This window comes from Lagopus muta, chromosome 1 (genome assembly GCF_023343835.1).
Source record: "Lagopus muta isolate bLagMut1 chromosome 1, bLagMut1 primary, whole genome shotgun sequence".
In the NCBI taxonomy this organism is placed as follows: Eukaryota; Metazoa; Chordata; class Aves; order Galliformes; family Phasianidae; genus Lagopus; species Lagopus muta.
The window spans coordinates 177,728,085-177,742,697 of record NC_064433.1 but is presented as its reverse complement, the minus strand read 5'-3'; the positions used below and the strand labels follow the sequence as shown (position 1 = coordinate 177,742,697).

Here is a 14,613-nt window from a genome sequence, read left to right as displayed (position 1 = left end):
CTGCCACAATCTTTCTCCAGTCCATGAGTTCTCAGTGCTGCTGAAAGGTGAGTCGTCTATTTAAGTGCCAAGGCATTACATCTAGAAGTGAATTTATCATTACTGACTAAGGAAGAAGCATGGCTGAACATTGGAAAAATGGAAGGAGTATCTCCTTTTTTTTTTTTTTTTTTTCTTTTTTTTTTTTTTGAGATGATTTTTATCCAAGATCATTTTTTTTAAAGCAGTCTTGAAAAGATCAGGCAGATCCAATTTGCACTGAAATCACAGAAAATTCATGCTCATCAGTGGTGGAGGTACTGATGTACCCCAAGTTGTCTTACCTCTGCAGGGCAAACTCAGATCCTTTGGCTTTCTGTAAGTGGCAATTGGATACCTTGAGGCTGTTAACAGATGGAAGATTAACTTCTCACTAGATTTGCTAATCCTCTTAATAGGACCTTCTGACAAAAGCATTAATGGAACTAGTGGGCAATCGCTACTGTAATTCCACCTATTTACTCAACCATTAATCTTTATGTCCAACCAAGTTTGGAAAGTAACCCTAAAATGAACATGTATATGTGTGTGTATGTGTTAGAGAGAAGAAAGAGGAGGCCATTTCCTTCCCTTACAAAAGCTCATGTGAGAAACCTTGATCGGTGAACTGAAACACCCTTGAAATATTTACTCTGCCCAATTAAAACACACAGTCTCTGGAAGAAATCTAATTAGTAAATGGAAAACAGCATACAATTCTGCACCCTTAGTATTGGGTTAGTGAAAAAAAAAAAAAACAACCAACCAACCAATTAAGGTATGGCAATCCTCACATGAAGGCATTAAATGAAGGGACAGGAGACAGACAAGCACAGAGTATTAGTCTTCTTTTTCATAAGCTGAGTTAATGGGTGAACTGAAAAGATAACAATCTGCATTTCAAAAACGATTAGGAAGTATCAGAAAATGGACCGATAGGTACCTTGTTCAAAGTCACACCAGATCAGCTGTGGAAAGGACTCACCTCCCCACATTTCCATGGGAGCAATGCCAATTCATCCCTTTCAACAGGAGCTCAGTGCTGGGCAGGACTTTGCTCAGCCAGCTTAGAGGACACCAGCTATTTGTTGCTCTCTTTGGAAAAATGTATGCCCATTTGCCAATCACACAAAGTCTAGTTACACATGAGCTCCCTTGTGCATTGACCAGCTACTTCCAGCTCAGTTGGCACTGGCAATGTACTGAGCTGCACCTAAGAGGCATCTCTTAGATACGTATAGGCTCCAAGTTGGAAAAAACTGCTTAATGAAAAGAATATTATAAATTTTTAGCATCTGCGTATGGAATAACCCTGAAGTTAAATCAGACTCAGCTGTATCAATTCCATCTAGACATTATCCTGGTGACCTTCTGGCCCAACTCTGCATCCACTACTAGAAAGTCAACAGCAATCCCTAGTTACGGCTGCAGAGCAGTACATACCACTCAGGTTTTCCCTTTAGGAATCAGAAATGGTATTTTGGTGTGTGGTACCTTTAAAAATGCTGATTTTCATATAGTGTTCATTAGTGACAGCTGTGATGCTTTAATTGCTGTCAGGGAAGCTGTAGAGAGAACATCCCAATGAGTTCTTTAAAATGCATGAATATAATTCAAAATACATGAAGTGATATCACTTTACTATTTTTACCACTTCTAGCAAAGATGTGGCTTATTTCTCCCCTTTTCTTTCCACATACAGAAGCACAATTTGTTCTGTTCCAACTCCATCAAGCATTGCAGACTCCTCACCACATTAAATCAAGTGCTGTAAGAGCCGTTATTACTCCCTAGGGACCATATTTTAGAGCGGTGACACAGAACAGGGTTTTCCAATGCCACTGGGAGTCAGTCCGACCTGCAGGTATGCACAGCCCAGCCTGGGGCTCAGCATGCTGACCATGTGGGAGGCACTCATCTCGCCTGGCTTCAGCCTTCCACAGCTCAGGAGCTCACACCTAAGGCAGTGAGGTGATGCCTCTGAGCAGTCCCCTCCCCACTGCTGATGCTCTTTTCTAAAGGAGTGGGTTTGCCACAGGGAGGTGCTGGCTTTCCTCTACTGAGACAAAGGAGCCCAGGTGAGTTACAAATACATAGCATTTGAAAGCTTAAATTGCGTTGAATCCCAGCCTAAATACAACACAATCACAAACAAATGCAGAAACAATTATATTACTGCAACTGCTGGTAGAACAGTAAGATGCCCTGTAAAAATCTCAGTGTTCACCAAACAACCTTAGCAGAGCGTGTTTGGGTACAGTATTCTCCACGTTGTCACACTACATAAGGTGAAGGAGTTCTTCTGGGGGGTTGTATTTACTGTGTGTGATTCAAACAGACACTGCTCAGATTTCTACTGAAAATGCAGATTTATTCTGGCTTTTCCCAGCAGCCTCTGAAACAACTGCTTAAGTGAAGAGACACATTGCAAAAGCCCAGGATTCACATTGAGATTACCCACCCTGTGAGACTACAAACAGTGCCTAACAGAGAATGAAGCTGCTTCAGGATCCTTTATGGTTATTTCCCCATAACAACAAGCGAAAGCACCCTCTAAAATTGCCTTAAACTACAAATGCTGCATGAAGCTGGCATGCTAGACACAGCTTGTAAATCTGATTTAATTGTGAATGGTAGAGTGCACAATCAGAGCTTAGCAGCAAGCCTGACTGCACAGGAGCTCAGCACAGACCATTGAGCACTGCTTCCTATCCTCATGCTGCTTATGGCACAGCACTGTGATGCTGCCTGTGACCTCTGTTCTTAGGCAGCTGCTCATCAGCTGCTCAGAATCTTTCTTCTCAGAAAGAGTGGTGAAGCATAGGCTGTCAAGGGAGGTGGTGAAATCATCATCCCTGGAGGTTTTCAAGAGAAGGGTGGATGTCACACTGAGTGACATTGTCTAGAGTGGTCACAGGCATGGGTTGATAGTTGGACTAGATGATCTTAGTGGTCTTTCAAACCTTAAAACTTCTATGATTCTATGATCATTAGAGAGCATCAAAGTAGCTCCCAGGTAAGTGCGAAAGTCTGTAGCCTCTCTCCAACACAGCAACACCTAACCCTTAGCAACTTTCAGTTCAAGGCATCCCAAGGGACACGCTGAGCAGTTGTGAGTTTATAACACTCAGTTCCCAAGGCAGGGAACATGATATAATGCAAGCAGTGTATTCAAGAACATCTGCTGCTGCTCTGTACTGTGGCCTGGATGCTATGGGTTCTAGCGAATCACAGAATCACAGAATCACAAGGTTGGAAACGACCTGCAAGATCATCTAGTCCAACCACCCTCCCATTCCTATCAGTGCCACGAGCTACTAAACCATCTCTCGTAGCTCCTCATCCAGGCGCCTCTTGAACACTGCCAGGGATGGCAACTCCACCACCTCCCTGGGCAGCCATTCCAGTGCCTGACCATTCTCTGAGAGAAAAAGTTTCTCCTAATATCCAATCTAAACCTCCTCTGGTACAACTTGTGGCCATTTCCTCGGGTCCTACTATTTGCCTGGGAGAAGAGGCCAGACCCTTTTGCACCACAACCTCCCTTCAGGAAGTTGTAGAGTGCAATGAGGTCTCCCCTGAGCCTCCTCTTCTCCAGACTGAACAATCCCAGCTCCTTCAGCCTCTCCTCATAAGACTTGTGCTCCAGACCCCTCACCAGTTTTGTTGCCCTTCTCTGGACACGCTCCAGGGCCTCAATGTCTTTCTGGTAGTGAGTGTAGTAGCGTCTACAAAAGTGACTGCTGAGTTCAGGCACCTAACTCATGTTGACAAAAAAAAGCTGCTTGATGATTTAGGGAACATTTACTACTGAAAAAGCATGACGGAATACCTCTACTGAAAAAAAGGGCTATTTTGTAGGAGGGGATGCCATACTCACTTGGACTTGGCAACAACCAGAAGGTCTGTGAAGAGGAAGAGGTGTCGCTCCTGGGTCTGCAGGCCTGTCTTCAGCTGCACGTGGCCATCAAGGAGGAACGTCCTGTTGTGGCACATAAAGGACTGCACAAGGGGACATGCCTCTGGGCTGATGGGGGAGAAGCAGCCTTCCCTGCAAAAGGAAGAAGGAAAGAATAAAGGAACCCAATTCACCCAAACATCAATGAGTGAGGACTGGGAAGGGACTTTCCATAGCCACCACATAAAGGTCATTTATTTGACCCACTTCTGTAAAAGGTTACAGGGACACTGACAACAATGAGATGTTTGATTACATCTCATGGGACTATCCTTGCTGACTCTTTTACAGCACAAGAACATAGACAGCCTTTAGCAAATGACAATCATTAAAATACAGCCTTCTCCATTTTGTCTATTTATATTAGTCTCCCTTTGTTTGAATTCTTAGGGAAAACACTGCACCTTCTGAAGGCTCTCCATACAGAGGGCTCCTAGGAACAGGTTGCAGGGCTTCTTCGGGTACAAGTTTCCACTGGAAAGCCAGAGATGTGACTTCCAATTCTCCCAGCAGATGACAGAACCAAATCTGTGCTTCCTGCACTATGGTATGCTTTACCTAAGGAAATTCTCGATTAAAGCCAGGACCCATCAGCATTTTTTCTCCAGATCTTGCAGATCTGACTTTTTCAATTATTTGCTTTCTCTAGAGGTCTTTCCAAACGAAACCCTTCCTTTTGGTTGAAAAACAGTTCTGTTTTCATTCAAATACATTCTTCATATATTCTTCAGCAAGGAAAAAATAAAAGAAAAATCAAGCTAAATCTTGGTTGGATCGCCTTGGAAAGAAAAGCCTGAATTGAGCAGCTTTGAGCTTACAGTTTATTCCTATACCCACTGGAATGAAAGACAAACACCTAATGATTTTGTTGAGAGAAGAAACGGACATTACAAAGTGAAAGCCCCAAAACACACAGGAGAGATATGAAAGAAAACAAGAGTGAGCAGAGAAAATCTTTGAAGAAGATTACAAGCCTCCTTACACCTCCCTTACAGCCTGGCTGATTTCCCAGTCTCCTCTCCTCGCTGCCTGTAGCTGGATTACTCAGGAAATTATATAGGAAATCCTGACAGCAGAGAGAGAAAGGATAAGCTCTCAGATTGGCCTACATTAGCAGGACACACTTTCACTGATCTGTAAGGGGCTGGTGAGCATCTTGGTTTTTCTGCTTTTCCCTTTCTGGTTAGTAGCCTGAATTTATGAAGGCATTCCTCGACTTAATTCACAGTCTCCCTCTTGACTTTAATCACCTGCTCCTTCAGGGAAGAGAGAAAGAAGAAAAACATCTTTCAGATGAATAACGCAAACCAAAGTTATTTGATTGCTTGTAAGCAGGAGGGTTGCTCATGAGAGCAGAGTTAAAAAACAGAGAGGAACTTTGGTCCAACACATTGGGTGCTGCTGACACCCACAACATGCCACTTGCACGAGAATTCACCAGTTCAACAGTTCATCGGTGACTGGCAGCTTGATGATACTTGGCCCAGAAACTTTGACAGAAATCGAGAAAGATGAGCAGTCCAGCTGTGCAGGAATCATGCACGGTCTTCACCTCAAAGGTTAAGTGGAGAAATAGTCACTTATATTGAATCCAGTAATGACAACAGTCAGAACAAAACCTTTCATGTTCCACTGCTGCAACCAAACAACCACAAACACTCATAAAACCGTACTCAAATTCCTGGCTGGCTCAGCCTCAAATATTTCCATATAGGCAACTCAACTTGGGTCATTTCTGTTTCCACATTTCATTGGCCTGATTTGTCATCCCACGAATTCATCAAATTAAGCAAAATCTTTGTCACACCGATAAGCGAAGGAGGGTGTACTAGGTTTACTGATGCCAAGGCTCAAACAAATGGAACTTGGTTTTAGAAAAGGAAAACACAATAATATAAATCAGTTATTTTAACGAAATCTGCCCCTTGACTCAGATCTTGAGTTATTTCCATGCATCTCTATCATCTGAACTCTAAAAAGGACTGACATGTTTTAATGGAGTTTACCTGACCAAAAAAAATTTAAAAAAAGGTGAAAATCTCTTCTTTCTTTGAAACAAAGCGGAAAAAAATCAAAGCTATTTATCCAACCATGCCTTCTAAAGCCCTGCAGCTCAGGAACATGGGGGAAAACCAAAAGCATCCTTTTGATCCTCTCAACTGATGTTCCAGTTTTTTCAATTTTTGAAAGACGTGAATGAAACCCAAGCTTTGTTACATTGAAGAAAATGCAGATAAGCTGTAACCTCAGGCACAGGGATTTATATGAAAGGTAATGTTGAACTTCAGTTTTTAATGGCTCACTGATTTTTCAGGCCATTAAATGGGTATAATTTGAAAAAAAAAAAAAGCTAAGCACTCATATATGCACTCTTTGAAAATTCATTCAAATAGAATTATGCAAAAATCAGTGCTTATGCCAATGTGATTTATGACATCATTAAAAAAGTATGTCAGTAATCTCAGGCCTTCTCAGAATTCTCTACATTCTTCTAAATTCATTCTAAGATCAATACTTCTGGGTCCCCACGAAGTAACACCTTTCCAGTCTGTAAAGAAAAAAGCCTTCACCCTCATTTGTTAAGAGGGACTGTGAACTGATTTCTGAAAGACGGGGTTACCCTGCAAAGTCAGCAGTCGTGTTCTGCTTCATGTAGAATCCAGGCTCACATCGGCATTTCGATGGCATTCCCTCTGCACCTGTCCAGCAGTTGGGTATTTCTACACAAAGGTACTATTTTGGGGTCTGACATTTTCATGCATGAGTTTAACCAAGAAGCAAATTCTGTTATTTGAGGATATCTACAGAGGGACTCCCAGGTTACTCGGGAATAGATTAAAATCACTCTACTGCCTGAAATCAGTGAAAAGATAATTGAAGAGTTTTCTCTTGACATTTTCAGGGCCCTGTTTTTACACCTATTATTTTTCAAATTAATCAAAATAGGTGTTTTGTGCCTTTTTTTCAAAGCACAGTGATTTATAAGAACACTTCAATTTTGTGGGTGTAGCATATGAAGCTGAAAGCTCTCAATAGTCAGCCAAAAACAAAAAATACATCCCCACTGCATCCAGCATGAAAGCAAACACATCCATGCTCACTTCAGCAATGCTGTATTTACCAGAAACCACAAAAAAAAAACCAAGCAATACTCCTTCTTTCCCCACTGGAGCTTCCATGGGGTTTCTCAGAAAAACAGATATCTGAACAATATGATCCCCAATGTGTTTATTTTAATTCTTAGTGTGGTGGAGTCATCAGCTTAATTGTTTGTTTGTAGTGGAAGCAATGGAAGAAATTATAGATACCCAAAAAGATTTTAATAGCCTATGTTAAGCTGTTATTAAATCCATGATACAAAGGTGATATACGCCAATGGGAAACTTCCCCTTGATTCCAGAGGATGACTTCACCCTATCTATCATTTAAGGAAGCAATCTGTCCTCCAAGTTACCTAAGCTGGAATGAGCTATCGCAGGTATCTCAGCTACATGACATCCTTTTCACACACTGCTTGTGCTCCATCCTAACCACACACCTTGTTTTCATTATTGTCCTCTGTCAGAACCTTCCTTTGCTGATGACAGCTTCTGCAGCTGCAGAAATCTATTTCCTCTAAGGATACAGTCTCAATGCTCTCTCCATGGCTGATTTCTCTGGAGATAAAACAACACTCTGTTCTTTGATCTCTGAAGTCATAGAATCACAGAATCATGATCGGAAAAGATCACTAAGATCTTACAGTTCAACCATCAACCCATCCCCACAATGCCCACTAACCACGTCCCTCAGTGCCACATCTCCGTGGTTCTTGAACACCTCTTGGGATAGTGACTCCCCCATCTCCAGCCTATGCCAGTGCCTCACCACTCCTCCTGAGAAGACATTGCTCCTATTATCCAAATGGAACCTCCTCTGGTGCAACTTAAGGCCATTATGTCTTGTCCTATCATAGTTACCTGAGAGCAGAGGCTGACCTCCACCTCACCACAACCTACTTTCTGGCAGCTGTACAGAGTTGTAGACTTGATCAGGTCTCCCCTGGGCCTCCTCTTGTCCTGACTGAGCAACCTCAGAAGTCCTTCAAGGGAGGTAGGTAAGAAATGTGCAATTTCATTAGAGGAGGGACAATGGCAGCTACGCATTGGACTGGAATGCAAAGCAGTCCAGCCAGGTGAGAGCCTGCCCAGCAGCTACGCCTACATCAGACCTTCCAAATTCCTCCCAAAGTGAACAACCTAGCCTAGGCTCATTTCACAGATAGGTATATTAAATAAAACATTTTACCATGTGCAATATTTGTGCCCATTCTGAAGCTCAAGTAAAGATTCAGTTCTTCCCAGTTCACCTGGCTCTTCCCAGTTTTATCCTTACATCTGAAGAGCTTGCAGCTCACGGCATAAACTCAACTTTGTTTTAGACACAGGCTGCAGAGCCCATCAGGCAGAGCAGATGCCAGTGCTCACAGCATTCACAAGACCACAAGATTATTCTGTATCTCAGGGGCTTGCTTTGGATTGATTTAAAGAATCAGCAAATTATCTTTAGTAAAAACACAGCGCATTAATTTTCAACTTTTGCATTTACATTCTCATCACTGAGTCAGAGCGCTGGATTGGAGCAACCCAGTGAGAGAAGCAGGAGCTCTTCACACCTTCCCAAGGCTGGGGAAAACAGCAGCTATCTGCACAGGCAGAACTGTATACAGCCAGGCCCACATTTCGGATTTTTGCCAAAATAATATATCCGTCAGGGCCAACGTGTGATTTGTGACTAGCAGAGACATCCCCAAAACAATTCTGACCCAGAAAAATTAATTCCTGTCATTTTCTTAATGGAGCTTATACTGGAGATGAGGTACTGATATTTGCACTTTCTTTCCACGTCTCTTTCTTTGACATTTAAGTTCCTAAAACTTCCTATCAGGAGAAAATTCCATGTCAGCTTAACAGATGTTTGTTTCATATTTTTGCTAATGACACTGGCTTTGTTAACAGGAGCTTTGAAGCCAAGATTGTTTACTCTTGAAATCATTTAATGCATAAGGTATATTAACCACATTGTGTGGTTAGGAGGTACTTTGCATCCAATATAACAAACTTATTAAGGTATCAATAACTGGGTCTCTTCAGTCTGGAGAAGGTGCCAGGAGGGCCTTACAGAGACCTTCCAGTACCTGAAGGGGACTTACAGGAAAGCTAGGGAGGGACTTCTTGTAATGGCAAGTAGCATCATGACATGGGGAAATGGCTTTAAACTAGAAGAGAGTAGATTTAGATTAGATATTAGGAATAAATTCTTTACTGAGATGGTGGTGAGACATTGGAACAGGTTGCCGAGAGTCATTGTGATGCCCCCTCCCTGGAAGCATTGAAGGGAAGCTGGATGGGGCATTTAGCAGTCTTATCAAGTGGGAAGTGACCCTTCCAATAGCAGAGCATTGGAACTAGCTGATCTTAAAGGCCCCTTCCAACCCAACCCACTCTATAACTGTTCTTTAACCAATCAAAATAAAATGGCTTCATAGTGCTGTGCAGTCCTGTTTTTTCTAAGATAAGGTGGGAATAAAACCAAGACCTGTCTTACGTAAGTGAGCACTGATCCGTGTCCCACAGCTGCTTAGAGTGCACTCAAGTGCAGTGTTAACATTTCAAGACTTCAACATTTATCTAATTTCATCATGATAGTTTGGATGTGTCATGCTGTATCTCACCAACCTGGCAGTATCATGGTAACCGATTGTCACATTCTATGTGTGAAAAAGAGAAAAGCAAAAAATGCAGAGAAAGAAGAGATTTTCTTATACACTGAAACTTAACAGCCATGCTTGGGACCAAATGCAAGACAACAGGAACAGTCCTGCTTATGTTCTTGATGAGCGTAGCCTCACAGAATCACAGAATCACAGAATTGTAGGGGTTGGAAGGGACCTCCAGAGATCATCGAGTCCAACCCCCCTGCCAAAGCAGGTTCCCTACACCAGGTAGCACAGGTAGGCATCCAGGCAGGTCTTGAACATCTCCAGAGAAGGAGACTCCACCACCTCCCTGGGCAGCCTGTTCCAGTGCTCCGTCACCTCACTGTAAAGAAGTTCTTGCACACATTTGTGTGGAACTTCCTATGCTGCAGTTTCTGGCTGTTTCCCCTTGTCCTGTCTCCACTCACCACTGAAAAGAGTCCGGCCTCGCCATTCTGCCCCCCACACCTTAGATATTTATAGACCTGGATCAGGTCCCCTCTCAGTCTCCTTTTCTCAAGGCTGAACAGACCCAGTTCACTCAGCCTTTCCTCATAGCAGAGATGCTCCAGGCCCTTCACCATCTTTGTGGCCCTCCGCTGGACTCTTTCCAAGAGATCCCTGTCTTTTTTGTACTGGGGAGCCCAGAACTGGACGCAGTACTCCAGATGAGGTCTTACCAGGGCAGAGTAGAGGGGGAGGATCACCTCCTTTGACCTGCTGGCCACGCTCTTTTTAATACATCCCAGGATGCCATTGGCCCTCTTGGCCACAAGGGCACACTGCTGGCTCATGGCCAACCTGTCGTCCACCAGGGCACCCAGGTCCCTTTCCGCAGAGCTCCCCTCCAGCAGGTCATCACCCAACCTGTACTGGTGCATGCAATTATTCCTCCCCAGATGCAAGACTCTACACTTGCTTTTGTTAAACCTCATCCGGTTTCTTTCTGCCCAGCTCTCCAGCCTGTCCAGGTCTTGCTGAATGGCAGCACAGCCCTCAGGCGTGTCAGCCAATCCTCCCAACTTCGTATCATCGGCAAACTTGCTGAGGGTGGCCATTATCCCCTCATCAAGGTCATTGATGAAGATGTTGAACAAGACCGGACCCAGCACAGACCCCTGAGGAACACCGCTAGTTACAGGCCTCCAACCAGACTCTGCACCACCAACAACGACCCTCTGCGCTCTGCCAGTCAGCCAGTTCTCAACCCACCTCACTGTCCACTCATCTATCCCACACTTCCTCAGCTTTGTTATAAGGACGTCATGGGGGACAGTATCAAATGCCTTGCTGAAATCAAGGTAGACCACATCCACTGCTCTCCCCCTATCCACCCAGCCAGAGACAACATCATAGAAGGCTACCAGGTTGGTCAAGCACGACCTCCCCCTTGTGAACCCGTGCTGACTACTCCTGATAACCTCCTCTTCTTCCAGTTGTCTGGAGATGACATCCAGTACAAGCTGTTCCATCACCTTTCCAGGGACAGAGGTGAGGCTGACTGGCCTATAATTGCCTGGGTCTTCCTTCTTGCCTTTTTTGAAGACCGGGGTGACGTTGGCTATCTTCCAGTCTTCAGGCACCTTCCCCGTCTTCCAAGACTTCTCAAAGATGACTGAAAGCGGTTCAGCAATCACCTCTGCCAGCTCCTTCAGCACCCGTGGATGAATCCCATCGGGTCCCATGGATTTCTGAACATTGATGTTGCCTAGGCGCTCCCGGACCACCTCTTCCCTGACAGAAGGGGGGTCTTCCATTCCCCAGATCCTCTCACTAATCTCCAGGGTCTCAGATTCCCGAGGGGGAGCTTTTTCACTGAAGACAGAAGCAAAGAAGGCATTCAGTATCTCCGCCTTCTCAGCATCCCCCGTTACCAGAACACCCCCGTCACTTAGCAGGAGAGCCACATTCTCCCTAGTCTTCCTTTTACTGTTAATGTACTCTGTCAGGCTCATTAATGCACATGGCTTGAAAAGAGTCCCTGCCATACAAGAAAGGCTGGAGGTGCAACTGGTTTATCACAGGAGATTGTCTGAACTGCATCAGCCAGGGACTGTGTCTTTGAAGAATGGCTGTGGGACAATCAAAGCCCTGTGTGGTAACTTTATTATTTCCTCAAATCCAGCTGCAGACGCAAAGAGGCAGAAACTGGGAAATACGACACATGGTTCTGCATGTTAACACTGCCTAACTGGAGGTGTCCTTGTGACACAGCTCCTGATTTGGCACAAACTCATACCACTTTATGGAACGAAAAAGATGCTGAGGATGAGCATGCCAGCAAGCAGGCCCTGTCCCCAGCAGGATTCTTCATGGCCACACCAAGGACCTTTGGCTTCAGGGCCAAGTGCTCACAGCTCCTCCTTCCATGAACAAAGCTCCATGCAGACACAACTCACCCACAAGAGCAATCCGCAGGTTCTGAACCCTATTTAGACAGTTAGATTTAATAACAACATTAATAATCCAGTGCACTTTAAGGTGCAAACCACATGCTACCTTTCAACCACAATCCGTGCATTGGAGAGCCACCCGCATGCCCAGAATCTTCCACATGTCTTCCCACTTCAGCTTCTCATGATTTGGAGTAAGCTTTCCATCTAAGCTTATGCAGCACTTTATTATAATAAATGGTAATTATACCTGGAGGGGGGAAGTAAGCACAAAAAGTATCAGCCTGGAGGGTAGGAGTGCTTTCCAGGAAGGTGGTAGGTAAGGGCTGACAGAAAATCAGAATGCTGTTTAATCTCAAGCTGACTATTTATAGAAGGGTAAGTATAAAAACTTTCTTAATCACACAGGCTGCAAACCCATTTCTGAAAACCTGCTGTCAACCTCATCCCTGTTCTGCTAAGGACTTATTTTTCTGAGGATGCAGGGCAGGTTTGCTTGCTGACATCTATGGTAAAGCATACAGAGTTGAAGCAGCACTGTGAAAACAGTACAGCATTCCAGAAATAGCAAGTCTATTTTCTGCAAGCACTCTATTAAAGTTCTCGTAGGCCATTGCCATCACGTACAGTAGCTTTTGTGCAGTGAAGCTAGTGAGATCTACTCAGATTTTAAAAGAGCATTAGTTATTATTTCTAAGTACTAAAATGTCTGCTTGCATTTGCATAAATGTGCAACTAGTTGCAACTTCTTTACTGCTTTTCTGCTTCTAAAATTCAGTGGGCATATTATAATTCAAAATACACTGTTCACAATGTTCCAACCAAAATTATTCTAGAATTCTGAAAATTGTTCCCTAAGTATCTGAAATCATGTTTGCATGACGTTAAAATCTGCTTTAAAATAATAAAAACTATTACAATGAATCAGCATGGTTTACACTGGTTGTTGGAGGTGCCAAAGTGTGTAAGTGTACTTTTCTACTGTAGTCTTCCAAAAACAGTACATGATTAAGACTTGCAGTAAAATATCAAATAGCTTTAGGGTAAGAAGCATCATTAAAAAAATCTTCCACATTTCAGAATGGAAGCTTGGCAGCTTATCAGAACACAAACAGCACTTAAGTAATTTCTGCATAGCCAAAAGGACAATATTCTCTGCAGAGCAAACGTATTACAGTGTGGTGGCTGGAGACAGGAAACACACTTGTGGTTTGGTTTACTTCCAAGATTTTTAAAAATTATTTTATTTTAACAAACAGCTGCAAGGTGTTTACTCTGAACATTTAGCATAAGGGCAACATTCTCTACTGGTAAAAAGTAGCACCACACGTTTCAGTCATATTTTGCCTATTTGCACCTGAAAAGAATTTAGTGCAAGTTAAGTAAACCCCTAGTGAAAAGCTCTTGCTGTGTGGGTGTCCTCCAGTCCTGCCATATAGCCCAACTGGAGACCACCGAGTCTAAGGGATGTTGGTCAAACTCCTCTCACAAGGGGAAGAAGTGTAAAGAAGGAAATATCCATGTGCAGAAGTCAGTGAAATCTGTTTTGGTCTTGGGAAGAACTGATCCTTTGTTCCGCAGTGCACTCTCACTGCTTTGGAGTGTCTCACGGCCTACAAGAAGTCTGGAGGAGTTCTTGCCTCCTCCACATTGGCTCCTTTGTACCCATTCTGCTGTCGTAGAGGAGAGCATTTTGGGGTTCCAGCTTCACCCTTGTTTCCCTAGATGGGTTCAGCATTATTTTAGTAGCCTGAAAGAATGATGATTATGCCCTACCATAACATTTTGTAAAACAGCAATCACAACTGGGACATTTAATCAACTTAATCCCTATCAGGACATCTAAGAGCTTAGTTCAACTCAGCTGATCGGGAGTTACATCAAGGTTGAAATTAACCCTTACTCCAAATGGGGGTTTCAAATACCTCCTGGCAAAACGTATTACAAGAGTTCAGTGTAGGTCATGCATTAGCCAGGAATCCTAGGCTACCAAAAATAGCCAGGACATGCTGCAGAGCTCAGCAGAAACAAGCCCTGTCAGGCTGAGGTGTACATATGACAAGCTTGGTGTGAGCATCTTTAGAAATCCCTTCTGGCCCATCATTTGTGGCTGTCAGTGAGCCCACATGTAAGCACCTGCCTGCAGTTACGCCACTATCTGCAGCTACCTGTTACATAGGCTGTAAATGGGCAGTAACAAGACTATTGTGGGACTGTGTCCTTTTAACAGGGAAATATAGCAGTTTCTAGGTGACTGCCTGAAGGTTTATTGCCTGCCAGACACCTCACATAGTTATCAGGTAGTATCAGAAGGGTTGTTCTTGATCTTTGAAAGCCCTGTTGCCTCTGATTTTGCCATTCTTCAAGAAGTGGTTCAGCAAGGCTCTTCCCCTCAGATCCTGACACATATGAAGAGTACGCAGTTGCGCAGCAACAAGTTTTAAGAGAAGCATTCAAAACAGTGCAAGACTTCAAAACATGTGGCCAGGCAAAGCAGAGATAGAATC

General features: G+C 43.7%; 1 protein-coding gene across 2 annotated transcripts in view; it reads right to left on the bottom strand.

Annotated features, from left to right (window-relative positions):
• ARHGAP20 (Rho GTPase activating protein 20) overlaps nt 1–14,613 on the bottom strand; it is a 63,424-nt gene that overhangs the window by 29,554 nt on the left and 19,257 nt on the right. Inside the window, exons 3-4 of one of the 2 annotated variants that reach the window (XM_048935066.1) lie at nt 3,899–4,069; nt 324–383 (exon numbers count right to left, since the gene is read on the bottom strand). In XM_048935066.1, coding sequence (XP_048791023.1) covers nt 324–383; nt 3,899–4,069 — 231 coding nt within the window. The remainder of the gene's footprint in view (nt 1–323; nt 384–3,898; nt 4,070–14,613) is intronic. The other variant, XM_048935075.1, reaches the window with a different exon arrangement.